Below are 17,469 nucleotides of genomic sequence, written 5' to 3'. Positions count from 1 at the left end.
TTGTTCTGTAGTGAATTAATATTTATTGGAGACATCAGGCTCTTTGTTTGCCTGTTGTTTTTCTTCACTTTGCCTAAATTAGATGGTGTCAGAGTGACTAAGACAGGGACAATGCTGCTTTGTTTGAAGTGCATCAGATGGTACGAGCAGGAGAGGATCCTCGGCCTCTCATATAGCCAACTGAATTGAATTAGCAAATACTAATCCAAAAATTATTGACAAAACATTTGATTCTGTATATGTTGAGGGAATGATTTTGAGCACAGATTACAGAGCTCTCAGAGTAAAATACTATTCCAGGTTGGCGCATTCAGTATTTGTTGAGTCACTGGGTTGGGAAAAGGGTTCATGTGCGAGATCAATCCCACGGATTTGCGAGACCTCTCTCGTAGCGCACGCCGCCTATTAGGATCGCGCGCTGTAATTCAAAGGAAAATAATTAATATTGATTTAGATTTCACACTCATCATTTCTAAGAGCAATTATGCAAACATCGAATCCAGGAGGGGACAAGTGCATCTAACCCCACACCAGCGTAAACGGCCTGACCGCGTAATCTTTCGGGGCCTCGGTACGCGTAAGCCCAAAGTATTTTTCAGCCGCATGGCATTCCTAATTTGTTTCATAACTGCCACGACCAATAAGACCCACTACAAAGACATGGGGGGACATTTGGACATCTGCGGGGCTTAATGTATCTGCCGAGCTTAATTTCACACCATAACTCAATAAGAGTCGGGGCTTCGTGGGCGGGCCCAGCGCAGTTTCGCTGTGTTTGTGGACGGATTCCTGCAGGGGGTTCCAAGCATTTTCTGAATGGTTCTCTCCCAGTCTCTCTCTCACACACACACACACACACACACACACACACAGGACTTCCACCACAGACATGTTAAATCCCCCAAACCCCGCCAGAATCCACATAGACAAATTAGAGTGATTTCATAATTTCATTAACGAAACTGAAGGGGCAAAATTACATTTTCTGAAAATGGAACATTCCACAGGATATTATTGGAACTTTTGCGTGGTTGTTTTGCAGATATGTGAGCATGTGTGGATCCTCTTGAGGAGACTGAGTGAAGATTTATTAGACGTACTCTACCGAGGAATCCTGTTAGGTCAGCTGGAACATGTACTGGGACTCAATTACCCAAATAGCTGTGGTGTTTCTTTCATCTGAGCATTGAGTCTGCAGCCTTCCAAAGAGGGCCACTAAAATAGGCCATGGGTGGTATGACCAAGACAAAAATAATTGATGCAAACTCAAATAAGAACAAATAAAAAAATGCAATACGGCATTTATTGAAATGTCGCTTTGTCGAATTCCAATTATGTGTATAAAACAATATTATTATCGTTATCAATACAAGCTTAGCAGTACTCTCATCATTGTCTATTTGAGATTATTAGAATACAGGGTTCTGTTTATGCTGCAGGTTGCCAGTTCTGTTCATGTTAATCAATAGCATATTTTCTGCTCCGGTGCACTCTGAGCAACACACACACACACACACGGTCATATACTCACACTAAACATGACGGGTCGGCTGTTTAAGACCCAGTCTAACACCAGATGACCTTAATATGAGATAAACAGCAGTAACATGAGGGGGGGCTTCAATGAGACCTGAATATGTGTGTGTATGCGTGGATGTGCGTGTGTGTGTGCGTATAGGAGGAAGAAGTACAGTATCACACATCTGCTGCCACTGTACATCAGTCTGGATTCAGTCTTGGCCCCAAAGTTCATGGGTCTTGCAGCATCTCTGGCCCAGTAGGAAATATATATCTGTCGCCATTTAAATCTTATTTTTTCATGAAGAGCTGACAATCAAACACTGACCCGAGGCGTCTGTTGCTGCTTTGCCTTTACATACTCGTCAGATGCACGGAGCAGGACAGAAATATATACTTCCTACGGCAAAGGGTTTGCACAAGTGTTTCACTGAGTCTATATGTCACATATAATTAATTGCAAGTGGTAGTGAAAAGCATTTGCATTTCATATTCTAGTCTCAGCGTGTTCTCTACACTTTTTATATTTAAGATTCATAACTCGATTTGTAGCTTTTTAGATTTTCTCTTACTTCCTCCTACTCACACTGGTAGATGGGGGGGGGGGGGGGGGGGGGCTGTCATTGTTTTCCCAGATTACATCCATCACTGTAGCACGCACAGAAACTCAATACACACACTAAATAAACACACGTGCAAATAAACTATCATCTGTGCAATCGTTGTCTTCCTGTTCTTTGTTTCTAAGTGGCCACATGCAAAGACAAACATGGAAGGCCTCACATGAACTGACGTGTAATTGATAGAGACACGGCTCGCTGGAAGACGCTGAGTCAAATCCGGATGAGGAAACATCAGCAAACACCACAGAGTTTTTCCACCACACACAAATGTGACATATAATAGATAAGGACACATTCGCATTTTTGGGAGTAGGCGCCATGTTTAAAACAAAATGTGAAATATTTTTAAACAAAAGCTTTGTCTTTCACACTAGTTTTCACATACAGCACAAAAAGAGACACTTTCTCACGTCCCACATTCTCTTGTGTTACTTTAAAGACACTGAACTGAACTCTGGACATTTTCCTGAGATTATCCAGAGGGACTGAACGTAAATGTCTAGGTCAGTTGCTTCAGACATTTGCCGGAACTTTTCCTGCCAGGCCCCTGGTAAAATGTCGGGAAACGTGAGCCCATGTGAGATGAGGTGGGTGTGTTATCAAAACTGATAAAAAAAAAAAATCTCAGGATGAAAATGAGGTGCCACGCACGTAGAAGTCAACTTGGAAAGACAACAAGATTCTACGCTGGTGTCCAGAAAATGTCCAGAACATTTTCGAGTTCATGTCTGAAAATGGCTTCACATTTTCTTCTCTTCGTGCAGTGTGACCTTCGAAGTTACTTCACTTAATTACATTTTTAAAACAATGACAATTTCAACAAGATGAAAATGACTTTTGAAATCTGTCAGGGATCTGATTAGCAGTTTCTTCACATCATTTATATTCTTTATCCTTGAAAGTAATGAGACGTTTTAAAATAACTCTTCACAGGCTCCAAACGTATTCCTCGAACACCTGCTGCTGTGAATATAAAGCAGCACCTGCTCGTGTCTGGCTCTCAGCCCTGACAGGTCCGGGCTTTTATGGTTCCACCTGGTCTCAGTGTACCTTGACTGGGTCAAACAGGGCGGGACGGCATCCTTCCCCCCCCCCCCCCCCCCCCCCCTTCTCCAGTCACCGACTGAAGGAAGGGACAGCTGCTCTCCGACAGCCCCGGTGAGCGTGGGGGCCGAGCTCCTCTCAGTGCGTAAGGATTTCAGCTATGTCTCCATTAGACCCCGGCGAGCACACATCAGCCCCAAATATAGCCCAATTAACGTCACGGCCACAGGCCACGCCCAGCTAGCCCTCGCTGCTGCCCCTCCAGGGTGCTGTGTGTGAACCAATCATAAAGGTCAGGGTCCCGTTCCCTGTGACCCCGTCTTTCCTTTTGAAGTGTACACTCCCAATCTGGGTGATAATCTGCTATGAGTCTGAAATGCCAATTACAAACAACAAGGGGTTTAGACTCCTGGTTGTTACCCCGGAGGACTTGTTAGAAGCGGAGGGAAGGAGGTACGTGAGAACATTTCCACCGTGGACGTGGACGCTGAGGAAGCGACGCAGATTAGTCTGGGAAAGTCACACAGATTCCCTGTAATGCTGGGATTGACTTTGACATTCAGACAGACAAGGTGATCAGCAAAGAACAAACTTGATTCTACATCACTTAATTCAGTTTTTTTTCACACTACACTGTCCGTTTCTCTCCCTCAGTGATGAGCTTGCCAGGAAGCGGCAAATAGGGGAATGTGTTTACACTCAAACATGATCTAACCTGCCACAGGACAAACAGAGAACCAGCAATAAACACACAAAGTAGGCCAACCTGGATTTCCCAGACTGCTCTTACTGCTTCTCCTGTAATAATCTCATTTACATAGTACAAAACAAAGACTTCCATAAACTAAAAATAAGATTATATGTGGAATACATTAAATGGAAAATAGATTTGGCTTATTACAGGTGCCTGTCTGGCTCACCTAGGCTTACCAGACACATGCTTACATAACTGCAACGTTAAAACGCTGCGGCTCAGATATCGCCCCGCGCCCCACATTATTATGACATCGTCCACTCTCTCATTCATGATCCGACTTATAAGGCAAGAACACTCTCCACGCAGACTTGTGAACGTGGAGATCACCCGGCCTGCCAAGCATGACCACTGTTTTCCACAACACAAACAAGCCGCAGGATGTCTCTGGCCCCGGGGCGCGCCATTTCTCTGGCTTAGTGGAGGGACATGCTTGAATGGGGTCCCATTGTCAATCTATTTGTCACCCACTATTTTGTGGTGGCCTTTGGCGAGGACCCAAGGTCGATTAGCTCACAGGACTAAATATAATACACGCAGTTGAAGAGGAAAGGCTAGTATACCTCTTACATGGCAAATGAAAATAAACAAAAACCGTATGATTTAAGCTTTTGAGTAATATTAATGGGGTCTATATCCTAATAACAACTTTTACACAGTTTGAAGTTAATTCAAATGATTTTTTAAATGAGCCTAATCTGGTTTGTCGATGATTGCCTGACTGTTGTCTGGAGGTTTTTTGCAGGGACAAATTCTCCTAAAGTCATATGTGAACATAATAAAGAGCGATGCAACAAAACATGATCTCAATCTGTAAATTCAAGAAAATGTTTTGACCCAGAATGGAAACTAGAATGCCGTGCAGCCTGCCAAAGTCTAATAGTCTCTGTAAATTCAATCAAGCTGCACCAAGTTACACATACTCATAGATATCGGTCCCCTAAACATGCCTGAATATTATCATCAAGACCCATGAATTATTCATTACATTACATTTCATTTAGCTGATGCTTTTATCCAAAGCGACTCACAATAAGTGCATTCAACCATGAGGGTACAAACCCAGAACAACAAGAATCCCTGGGAAATCCGCGAAAATGACGAAAAATGTCCTTTCTCACAATGTTAAAGATCTTAAAAATCCTGGATCCGTCCTTTTGTCCAGATCCATACCAAAAAGGTTCAGTCTTCCCTGAAAAATACTGCATCCGTCCACCATGTTTCGTGGCAATCCATTTAGTGTTTTTTGCATAATGCTGCTAACTAATAAGCAAACGCAGAAAAAAACATAACCTCCTCGGCGGAGGTAAAAATAAATCAATGCACGATCAAAAAAACCTTTTTAATTGTTCCTATAGTCTGATGTTGACCTTAGGTTCCACCTCTGACCCCAACTGGTGAAATGCTCTTGAACCAAAAAGGATCTCACACTATCTATGCAGTATGATATGCACAGCATTTCCTTTTAAAACTCAGCTTACCTAGTAAATGAACTACACAGAGTTGAGTCGTAAGCCCACGCTGACCTGCTGCATAGTATGGCAGAGTGCCTGCTGAAGCTGCAGGCACAAGAAAGCTGAGAACTGCTCGGTATCAAGAGCAGGAGCCCTTTCCTTCTCCGCCCCTCACATACCTGTAAGCCATTTCCAAGTTTGATATGATAGGAAAAAAGACACCTATAAAAAAACAACATCTTGCTTCCCCCTTTTTTTTTGGCAGAATTTATGGTTGCAAATTTTAGCGAGTATTTCCGAGCTGTTACAACCGGCCTTTGACAGCTAAGACAAGGCTCCTATCCAGAATACAGTAGTCAGCTTCCAGCTTTGTCTCTGCGCAAACACAGTCCTCCATTGTGGTGTTAGATATCATGCTCAGTATCTCTTGTCTTCGGCCCCGCAACCACAAGACCCTCTGCTTTTGTACACGCAGAACAAGCTCATTACAGACTCCGAGCCAGCCTGTGTACACAGCTCTAAAACTGTGCAAACATTATTCATGCAATGTGCAGAACCTCTTAGCAGTTACCCATTTCCTAACAGCGTGGTCTGTTATGGGCAAATTGGTTGCTCGAGGATGCTGTAGCTAACAAAAAGGGAGTGGACATTAGACCGGCGTGGCTAGATAAATGCAGCACTGTTGGGGGTGAACCCCTCGTGAAGCCCCCCCCCCTCAAGGCCTCGTAGCAATGCATGCAAATTCATCTCTGGGTCAGTCATGTCCACAACGTCTGAAAACCTTGTGTAACATGCTTGCACGCAAATAAGGCCACTTGAAATAGTCAAAGGATTGTGTTTCACCGAGCGCAGTGGACTGAACTCCTCGACCCTTCAGTGCACCTGCAGTCTGAGCTACTGGGACAGTGGGAAAGTATGTGGGGAGAGTAACGTTACAGCTACTGGGAGAGCACATACTCATAGAAGCTTGTCCTTAAAGGTTACCTGGTTGGTAGAAGTTGGGGGAGAGCTCCCTGGCAACCGCCCTGGCAATTTCAGAGTCGTGCACAGCAGAGACAGCGGCCTGGTCCGCGGCTTCGCTTTTTGTCCTGGCATGGGCCGTTCTGCAGAAACACAAACGAGACAATATTCAAGTCACATAGAAGGTAGAATATAGGAGGATGGAAACCAGTGGGGTAGAATAAAACATAGAAACATACACATACAGTTTTATATAAGAACTCAGTGTAAAAGTTATATTTCTCTCTCTTGCTTTCTCCTCCTCCATCCCTCCCTTCCTCTCTGTCCTCATCTTTGGGCTGTAACACTCGGCCCATCCCTCCCCCTGTGCTTCTATCTCAAATCCAAATCCCGATTTTCCAAATGGAGCGCAGCCACATCCAAGCAAGACCTTAATCCAGTCTGGAGCACTGCAACTGCTGCTGGTCCACGAGGGAGCAGAGACCCAAAGGCCATGGAAACACATGTATCGTATCGTATATCATTGCATCGTAACGTATTGTATGCCAGTCAGGCTGATACTGTATAAAGCAAAAGAATATTGATAAACCTAAAAATCTAAAGGCAGTGCGAACTCTCACATACTCACTTCGGAAGGACTTTTAATTCCTAATCTATGACCGTCCATCTACAGTGAATAAAAATGTTGACACACCCACGCACCGAAATGGGCTTGGATTCACATCTGCTGAGCTATGCTGATGCTCAAAAAACGGAAAAGGCAGAAGAGTAATGTGTTTTGGGATCAATGTGAGCTTAGCGTTAGCACTGAGAGGCATTATGGGTGCGCACCATGGTGAGACAGACAGAGGCTGGGTGGTGACCTGCTTAGCAAATCCCTTGAAAACTCCACCAGGAGATGCGGACACATGCAAACACCAAAAAAATAGAGACCTGTGACCCCAGGACAACATGCCGCCGCTGCCTTCGAGGCCAAATCATGCAGTTACATGACATGCATCAGTTAAAGCCGGTGGATTAGTCACTTCATGTATGAGCAGATACTGAGACGACCGCAAAAACGCTCCAACAATACATGACGGTGCAGCGTGGACTGCCGGGATCCAGATGGGTTTGTCCGAGTATCACTGTAAGTATTGACAGCTGTGCCTCGTGCCCTGCTTAACCCCACTCATCCATCTTCCTCTCCCTCTTTCTTTCAGCATCCCTTCTCCCTTTCAATCAATGCCCCTGTTTTCTTTCCTTTTTCTTTTTTGTATCCTTCTTCATCCAGCTATTGACGTTGCATCACCTCATCCCCCTGCTCCCCCCCTCCCCTCCCTCTGTCTTTCTGTCTGAGTGACCCCAACGGACAGATGTCTCTATTTCCGACTGCTCCTCTGTCCTTGGACTCCGGGCCGCTCTTGTTTTTGATGGACTCGGACAGTGAGATATTAAAATGCATGAGGAGCCATATGCCGGCGGGAGAGAATGGACCGCTTTTCCTCTCCAGAAATAAGTTGCCGCCTCGACCTCAGCAGACAGAGGACACACTCAAGACTGTTTGCGGGACAGCAAAGTCTCTGGAAGACACTGACCAGCTGCAGATTTGAGAATTTAAAAACAGTCACAAGTACAACCCACACAATTCTTTGCTTCTTGACGTTAACTATTACAAACATGTAGGAGCTGACATTGAAGCATTCCAGTTACATCACACCACTGACATGTATACCGCAGACATCCACTTGCCACACATGCTACAACAAGGACGTACATGTGTCTATTTCTGAAATGTGTGAAATGGGCAGCCGAGTGAAAGGAGGCATGAATGAGTCATAAATGCGCACAGCGTGCACCGCAACGTATTCCGAGGATCTTAACAGTTCCCTTTAGGTGGAGCGGGCATTATGGAAGTCGAGGACAGAGTCAGGAAGCGACGTCGGCTGTTCCCAGACAGGATGTCTGGTGGTGGGAGGTGACAGGCGGAGAATGATGGGGGCAGAGGAGAGGTGTGACAGAGCAGTGGGACAAGAGGAGAGTGCAATGGAAGGCGAGAAAACATGGGCATGTGCATGGAGACTAAAGGGTTGGTTGGTTTTTCTTCCTGGCATCAGTAAATTCTATCTTGATGGCTTTTATCCAGCTATTGAGGAACGCTGGCATCTTCGGGTCCAGGTCCTGAGGGAAATATCACTAACTAGCTGCTGACTTTGTGCTGTTTGGCTGTTTGGCAGAATGGCCGACTACCAATGATCCCTATCACATTACAAGTAGTAACTTAATCTATTCTTAATAAAAAAAGATACTGATATTGGGTGATTATCCCACACAGTGGCATCAACACAACATGCTTTGACACAGAGACAAAATACATGCAAACACATTTTCTAATTATTGAATTATCTTAAAGACAGATTCAAGGTAAAATATCAACGATGTAAAAGCTCATAATCGACCTTTGGAAAAGTTCTATAACTCGTCAGAGATTCTGCAGCCTCCCTACTTGATGCCCATCTGCCTGAATATAAAGCAACACCTGTTCATGTCTAGTTTTGGGCTCTGCAGGGGCGCCGCTCCAAGAAAGTCAAGGTATTTGAATCTGTAAACGCACCTGCTGACGCACACAAACACACACACATGCACAACAGTTGGCAGAAATTTGGAAAAAAAGGAAGAAGGGAGCAGAGACTTTAAAGCAACTCCTTTTGGACTGAAGCGCCGTTTGAGAGATGAGATTGATGAAGGGCTGCTGAGATCCACGGCCGTTTCATTACTGAGACAAATGAATTGTGCGAAAAGTGTTGAGTCAGTTTGGCAGCGAGCGCGACTGATGCTCTTTCTCTCTGTGCAAAGTGTCCGTGTGTGTGTGTGTGTGTGTGTGTGTGTGTGTGTGTGTGTGTGTGTGTGTGTGTGTGTGTGTGTGTGTGTGTGTGTGTGCAAGTGTGTGTGTGTGTGTGTGCAAGTGTGTGTCTTTGAGATAGAGGATGATGGGGAGAGAAACAAAGAGGGAAGAGGAATGGAGATGAAAAGAGACAGAAGTGGAGAGAGAGACAGACAGAGAGAGAGAGAGAGAGAGAGAGAGAGAGAGAGAGAGAGAGAGAGAGAGAGAGACAGATTGCCCGGCTGAAGACTCCTGGATATTTAGAACTGCTGAGGTATGCATCTCGGCCTCTCTAATTTTACTGTAGGGTTAAATTTCAAACCCTGGCTCCCAAGTGGCACGGTGCATCCTCCTTTAAGGTTTGTCTCCCGCAGGATATACAGTTGGTGTGTATCTTTATTATGTGCCTGTTGTGTGTGTTGTGTGTGCAAATTCCCTTGAGTGGAGCCCTTGTCCATCACTCCCCAGGCTATGGCCTATTTGAGGAATGTCCCCTTCGCATATGCTGACACAGTTCCGCGCCCCTCCCTTCGCCTCTTGGTCCCCTCTTCTTCAATACCCCCTCTCCTTTCTCTTTTCCTCATCTCTCCATCTCACTGACCTATTCCCCCTCCCCCTCGGTCCAGGCGGGGTAATGCTGACTGGTACAGTATATAATAAGATAGAAGATGAACGGACCTCGTCCGCAGTAAACATCCGCACTCGACAAATTCACTTTTAAATCCATCACCCTCTTCATCATTCTCTTCATCACTTTTATCGGCCACGACCATGAGAGAACTACTACTATACAGCAAGGGTCATATTTCAAGAACATGCTCCATTTAGGCCGCTCCAGCTCTAAGTGCACAGATCTGCTTTGTGAGAGGATGTTATATATCAACAGAAATTACTGCCGTGCAGCTCGCCCAGACAGGCCAGCCAGGTCCAAAGCGGCGGCGCAGAAAATCACAGAAAGTCTGCACAAATTAGCACTTGTCCCTGCACACGTCTCTTATAGTCGTGCATGCCCTCGCTATTGAAAACCCAGCTGGTGCTAATTCAGGATTACTCGAGCGTGACTAACACTGTTAGCAGTTAGCTAAGACAGAGTCTGAAATTATTCAGGAATTATTCCTGGGCTGAGGTCTGGGCTGGGGCTGCAGCAAATTAGGCTTTAAATGGGAAACAGAGAGGCTGTTCTTACGAGATAAGTTAAGTCTATCCAGCAGACAGAGGTATGGTACTGTATAATGAGAATCTCAAGACAGGGTCATGTTAACTGATATATAATGCACTTTAAGCATTTTGCATGTCAGAACATCTGAGTGGTTTGACAGATTGGGGCTCTTATCCTTTCTATTCTATTAAACAGCTTTTGAATTTTGTCTAATCTTAACCTACAAAACCATAGGCTTTCTGGATGAGTCTCCTCATATTTCACAATAACATGAGAGCTTTGTTCAGTGTATAAACAACTTAACTTGGCAGAGTAGGCGAATACAAATAGACAGAGCACTGCAGCAGCATCAAAAAATACAGGTACAGGCACTTAAGTAAATGGAGCAGGGTGCGACGATGGAAAACACTGGCAAGTTCGAAAAGCACAAGGCAGAGTGCAGGGACATGGCTAAATAACAAATGTACTTGTCTGACTGCAGCAGAAAAAGAAATGATGGGGACACACTGAGGATTGCATTTAAAGACAAATCCTGCAGGTACACAATCAGTTGATTGTGTACCTGCAGGACAGTAGCTGGCAAACGTGTGTTCAACAAACACAAATAAGCAGTTTGTTAAGTGTTTGATATTGTAATGGAAAATGATCACTATACTATTATACTATCTTTGGTTATGTAAGTGCCAATGTGACCTTCAGCATTCAGACGTATACCTTATATAAAGATGGACGACATGACAGCTCCCCAAAAGTGAAGCCAAAGCTTATTGATCGCCCCCTGGTGGCTGGCTGCAGTATAGGCCATAAACCTTGCCTCCTCCATGTTACTAAATGGGACATGGACCAAACAGAAAAGTCAAAGCACTCATCAAATAAGTTTGAGTCAGCTCTTTTCACACTGATGTTTGTTTAAGTGAGTCACTCCTGTCTCCAAATGACATCAAAAGATGCGTGCAGGCATGAAAGTGCTATAAATCATCTAGTTGGTTACAAATTTGTGAAAACCATACTTTTAAATAATTTCATGCCTTGGAGTCATTTTCGATTTTGATTTATCGTGCAACAATGCATTCATCTTTTTTTTTCTGTTCACAAGGCTGTAGAGACAGATTGGAAACTCACTCAAACACAGACTTCATTTCTAGGAAGAAGAATGCGTGTAATTAATTTTGATTAAACAAGAGAAAAAAAACTCAATTGACATTCTGTGGATTACAAACAGAGCTGATCTCCCACCTGTGTTCTGAGACCTTCCTCCAAAAACACATGGTCACAGGTTTGTCTGACCCTGCATCAGGTTTTCAGGCTGTGAATACGTGGAAGTGCTTCTTACATCCCGACATGAATAAGCATACACAGAATTGCTGTTTTATTATAAACACTGTTCATTTTGTGGTATGTAACAAGCTCTTTTATCTTGAAGGTCTGATACGCTCTCGTCTGAGTGCTGATATGAATGCTCACGGCTGCGCTGAGAGAGCGACACACAATCCCTTGCTGAGATGATCCCTCTGGTTTTGGTGAAGGGCAATGGCAGGGATTCAGACCTCAGCTCTGCGCTCTTTGTGTCAACACTGCCGGTGAAACATGGCCACAGCTGATACAGCTAATGACACGAAGGGGGAGGGGTTAACGGTGTCTAAACCAACTAAACAACGCAGAAAATTGGGATTTAGATTTTACTGTCGCCTCAGTTTTTGTTTGTCACTGCTGGAAAAGAGGAAATAAGAGGGATGAGGAAAAAGCAACTAATAAAGCTAAGAAAATCCAACCATTATGGCTTCTAATAAGCCTATTTTAATATCGACACAAATATAATATTCAAATTATCTAACAAAAAACCCATAGAAGAAAAATAAGGACATGATTAGACCCCTGAGTAGTTTATTTTCTCTGAAGGCACTCAGTTCTTGCATGCAACTTAAATTTGATCAGATGAAGCATATTAGGGAATTTAAGTGCATGCAACTAACTTGTGTACTTTAAATAGATTGTAATGGGAATTAATGTAATTACTGGCAATCATGATTCCTTAATAAAGTCCATAGCTCAGTGCAGTGCACAACATCAGTGAATACAATGTTTCTGTTTTATGGATTAGCTACAAATCTATCTTTATGAAGAGATTAAATGGAAATGAAGATACGTATATATATATATATATATGATATCAGTGAGTTACATATGGTAAAGTATGATTGGTAATCAATATCTGAAATAGGAATCTCTATCAGTGCATCCCTTTTTTTTGGCACATTCGCCCAAAGCCCAAAGGTCAATTAAAATGAATAGAGAGCATCTGTGCTCGATTTAAATGTTAATCAGATATGTCAATTCTTGTTAATTCAGTTTCCATCAGTGGACCAGGTAACAAAGCAAAATTAGGGACGACATTACCTCTAAAAATGATCAATTAATTGGCAAAACTGAACTCAAGATGGACGTCAGCATCTGACCTCCAGTTACTGTGCTGCTATAGAAGCAACATCTGACTGTTTTCACACTCACACGCTGCCGGGACCCAGGACAAAAAAAAAAAGCATTTATACAAATGAACCTGAGGTTGTGCTGCAAAGACAAACACACACACAAGGGCCCAGTGATGCAGATCAAAACATTCAGTCACATTACTATGCAAACACAACACAACATATACAAATACAAACGTACACATGCAAAAGCTTCAGAAGTACACCTCAGAGAAATGAGCTACCTCTCATGCAAATGAATGGTAATGCAGACACACACAAACACACACATATACACACACACACACAGACACACACGAAATCAGCATAAGAAGTTGAAAAGGACCATCACTGAGCAGCGCCTTAATGAGGCCCACTGGGAATCAGGGAATCAGTGTGGATGAAGGACATTTATTTGCAGTGTTTGGAATATTACATAGTTTTTATCTCTATAACAACAGACCATACATAGATTGTAAACCCAACAATTGCAACCAGACACACTCCACGAGCCTCCAAGGGGGAACAAATACAATGTGAAATCAACAGCGCCTCTTCACTCTGCTACTTTATAAAGAAAATCAAAAAACGGCTGACACGATGATGACGGCTGTGAGGCAGTAACCACGGCAACCACCAGAGACACTTGAGCATGCTGTCTAACCAGGCATTTGGCCTGTATTAATGAATTTGCAAATGAACAAACCCACACTACAGCCCACTGTATGGGTGTAATCTTGCACACATGCAGGCACACACGTATACACACAAACAACAATTCAGTGGTGGTTCTCCTTTAACTACGAGGCTCGACATCCAAAGCTGAACCTGTGTGAGTAAAGGTCACATCGCCTGGCAACCACTTGAGCTTAAGGAACAGTTTTAATTATGGTCTCTGCTCTCTCTCTTCCAATCTCCTCCACACACACACACACACACACACTCATACACACCACCATCGATTTCCTCTTTAGTGCAAAGCCAAAGGAAAGTATTAGTATTAGGTTACATCTGCCCACTGCTGAAAAAACGGTGATGCAATCTTCACACTCTCGCTATTTCATGGACTGACTGGAAAATGTGCAAAAAACATGACTGCTAGTGACATAAAAAGTAAATTATTATGAAAATCATGTATACAATAATAGATCATTATCATCAGCTGCAACTTCTAATGATGTGTGGGTCAAGCTCTGCATCATATCAATTGTATAATCCAAGAAAAGGTGATGGTGATGGGTGAACAACAGATTGTGTAATCCTAAAGGAAATGCATCACAGCCCCACGCACGGTTATCATCCATGCATGTGATTACAAGAGTAGTTGCTTGCTTTAAGAGGGGATTCGGTGTGGGAAAGCAATACTGTGAATCAACAAGAGAAGCGATAACTCCGTAATCCAATCCATGAACATCTGGAGTGAAAGCGGCCTAGCTAGCCAATCAGAGTGGCTGAACAGATTTAGCAGGGCACGTTAGTATCCAGAGGTTAAAGACACTGTGCCGTAACAGCAGGTACCAAAAAAAAATAAAAAAGAGACAGATTTTAAGAGTCACCTCAGGCAACACAAACTGAAAACGACAGAATCACTGTTCTTTGTGCCTCAGATAAACAGATGGCGACGATTACGGGCAACTCTGGTGTTGGTACCATTCTTTATTTGAGCATTTTGAAGACACATGAGGAATTAATTATGAAGTACAGCGACCTTTAGGAGTGAAATCATTCCTAGGCTGCCATCGCTGACAGTATTGTTCTATAATGAGCCGGCAGTATTAAATTTTACTATGTTTCATCAAAGTTATGGAGGAATTAATGTTCTGTTATTTTTAAATCTCCATAAGGGACACATACCCATTTGTTGTTTCTATCTTTATGCATTTTCATATTTAATTTATATATTAAATGTCAATAAAAAATAACTCCTAACTAATAAAAAGGACACTAAAATACAAAAGAGGTTGATTTTATTGGTAAAAGTTCCCTCTGCCTCCTCAGTGCATATTTATAGCCGCTGCTACAGCCCCAGTCTAAATGCTGTGGACGCTACTTTGAGGACTTAACAGGTTTATTTCCTGTCAGTGATGACACCTCTAGAGCCGGTCAGGCATTGCATTATGGGCTGTAAATCAATGCACAGAGCACGACATATACAATATAACACTGAATCAACTGCCATTGAGGACGTCGACCTGATATTGAGCTGCGTCACCTTCAACAGAGTAACTGAATTACCACAACATGCCTCACATGTGTGTGAGTATTGAAGTACAAACATTTCAATATCAGAATGATGTAAACGGCTGTAGAGCAGGTGCAGATGATTACACACCGCTGCAGGCTGACATTTGGGATTTTTATGTAACAACTCGTCACGTCACAGGGAAATTCTCAGGAGACACACACACACACTCACACACACTCACACAGGGGAATCTTGGGAGAGATTACTCGCTCACTGAGCAGCAACACTGTTCACTTGCATTTGTTATTTCTCTAAATCTAAAATCACAGTGTGTATAATGCAATATTTAAGCCGCTCCACTGAGTCTGACCTCTGTTGACCTCGCTTACATTCACAATTAAGAGTAAGAGACGTGAAAATACAAAAGAAAGAAGCAGTGCATGGATTTTTTTCTGTGTTGGAGGCAATTCTTCACAAACATGGCTGAGGTGAGGCTGTAGAGGAAATGGAGGAGTGGGTGAAAGCAGCTGTAGAAGGAGCACTTTTGAATTTTTAATGATTGCAGGTGAACCACTACATGACTTTAACTCTTTATAACGGCCTTGGACTTCACATGATTCCCCCCTCTTTGCCTGGCTGACTCATCCCTGTCTTTCTGGAGAAGCTACATGAATATGTGCCATTGAGAGATTACACGCCTCAGTACCAGGGTGTAATGTTGGTGAAACCCAAACCTCTGGCCACTGCTGTCCACACAGCACGGTCGTGTTAGCGGCTCAGTGTGGTTGCACTTAATTGGTTCTTTGAGCTAAATGCTAATGTCAGTATGCTAACAGACTCACAATTAAAACATATACCTGTTGCCAGATGTACAATCATTATCGTAGTTTTACGAAAATGTTGCCCTCTGCACGCTCATTAATGCACGATATAAGATAATATGATAATTTGATCACTCGCAAGTTTAAGTCCTTCCTGTCTCATGTTTCAAAATAAGAGTCTATGGGCCTTGCCCCTAAATCGCTTCGGAATCTCGACATAGCTTCGAAAACGTCCAATCCCTACTCTGGTCGCATACCATCATTAAGAAAGTGGGAATAATCAGTGGAAGTCCGTTAGAGCCGTCTCAATTACCAGTTTTAAGAGTTTATAAAATATTACATATTCAAAACTTATACAAATTATTTATTTGATATTTAAACATAATCTAATGAAAGTTTCTCATCCTGAGACGGACTCTAAATAGCTGTTGAAAACTTTGCACCAATAAACCTACTACTTGTTGAGAAGTTTGATTCTGGTAGACTATTAAAGTGAACAACTCTTGGAGCTGTGAGATTAAAAACAAAAGAAAGTCATATGTAGTTTCACGCACCAACATACATTGGTGGTGGAGCACATTATTTTATAAAACAATTCGCCTTCATTTGTCCAGATATATATCCAATAATAAATCCTTGCATAATGAGATAATGATTTTAAACATAACCCATCAGTAGAAACTTTACAGCTCATTAAAGACTGGCCGAGCCTTCTTGTATATCGCTACTCAAACTTCATCCATGGTTTCATCTATTGACGTCTTTCGGGCTGTTATGACAACATGTAATGATAATCTGATACACACAACAAGATTACATTACACACTGTCATGTGATTCCAATGTGGGTCATTCAAAAACCATTCGACTAACTCATCACTCATGTGCCACCTTTCATACGTATCGGCTGGAAATAACTCAAGTCATTATTCTATGTACGAGCATTTGATTGTGTCAGCAGTAAATGATGACCTCCATCACGTTGCTGTAAATAGGAGCCACCTCCGGGATGAATATACGGGGCTCGCTTTACTCTGAGTCGTGATTCAGACGGCTGACAGTCCTCGCCACAGTTACCGTCAGTGAACGCTCCGTGCCTCATTGCTACTGTACATTTTGTCACTTCATAAAGAGACAAATTTGACACACTTGAGAACGGTGTGTGGCGCCACTTCATAAACCTCCATGACGGGTGGCACCTGGTGCCGAGATCAAACACACGCATGTACACACATTCAACCAAATAATCCAATTCCGGTTTCCTGCGGCGGTTTCGGGCAGAAGTCACAAGTTTCGAGGGAAACTATGCCCTGAGTCGTGGATTATTGTGTTCACATGGTGAAACACAGGCTGATCAGTACGGCGCTCCAAAAAGAGCAGGTGTTGAGTGGCTGAGGTCATCACACAGCAGGTTATAAACAAACACACACACACCACACAAACACACGCACACGCACACGCACACGCACACACACACGCACACGCACACACACACACATACGCACACGCACACGCACGCACACGCACACACACACGCACACACACACACATACACATACACACACACACACACACGTACACTACATGCTCTCACATCCATTCTTTTAAAATCTTTTCCTCC

The 17,469-nt window shown here is 43.2% G+C and overlaps 1 protein-coding gene across 1 annotated transcript in view; it reads right to left on the bottom strand.

Moving 5' to 3' along the window:
- The window catches only part of jph1a (junctophilin 1a), a 31,252-nt gene that overhangs the window by 5,133 nt on the left and 8,650 nt on the right, over positions 1–17,469 (bottom strand). Inside the window, exon 4 of the mRNA XM_034572325.1 lies at positions 6,378–6,496. Coding sequence (XP_034428216.1) covers positions 6,378–6,496 — 119 coding nt within the window. The remainder of the gene's footprint in view (positions 1–6,377; positions 6,497–17,469) is intronic.

Source organism: Hippoglossus hippoglossus, chromosome 20 (genome assembly GCF_009819705.1).
Source record: "Hippoglossus hippoglossus isolate fHipHip1 chromosome 20, fHipHip1.pri, whole genome shotgun sequence".
NCBI classification, from domain to species: domain Eukaryota; kingdom Metazoa; phylum Chordata; class Actinopteri; order Pleuronectiformes; family Pleuronectidae; genus Hippoglossus; species Hippoglossus hippoglossus.
Note: the sequence above shows the minus strand (reverse complement) of the source record. Positions and strands in the feature narration are given on the sequence as shown.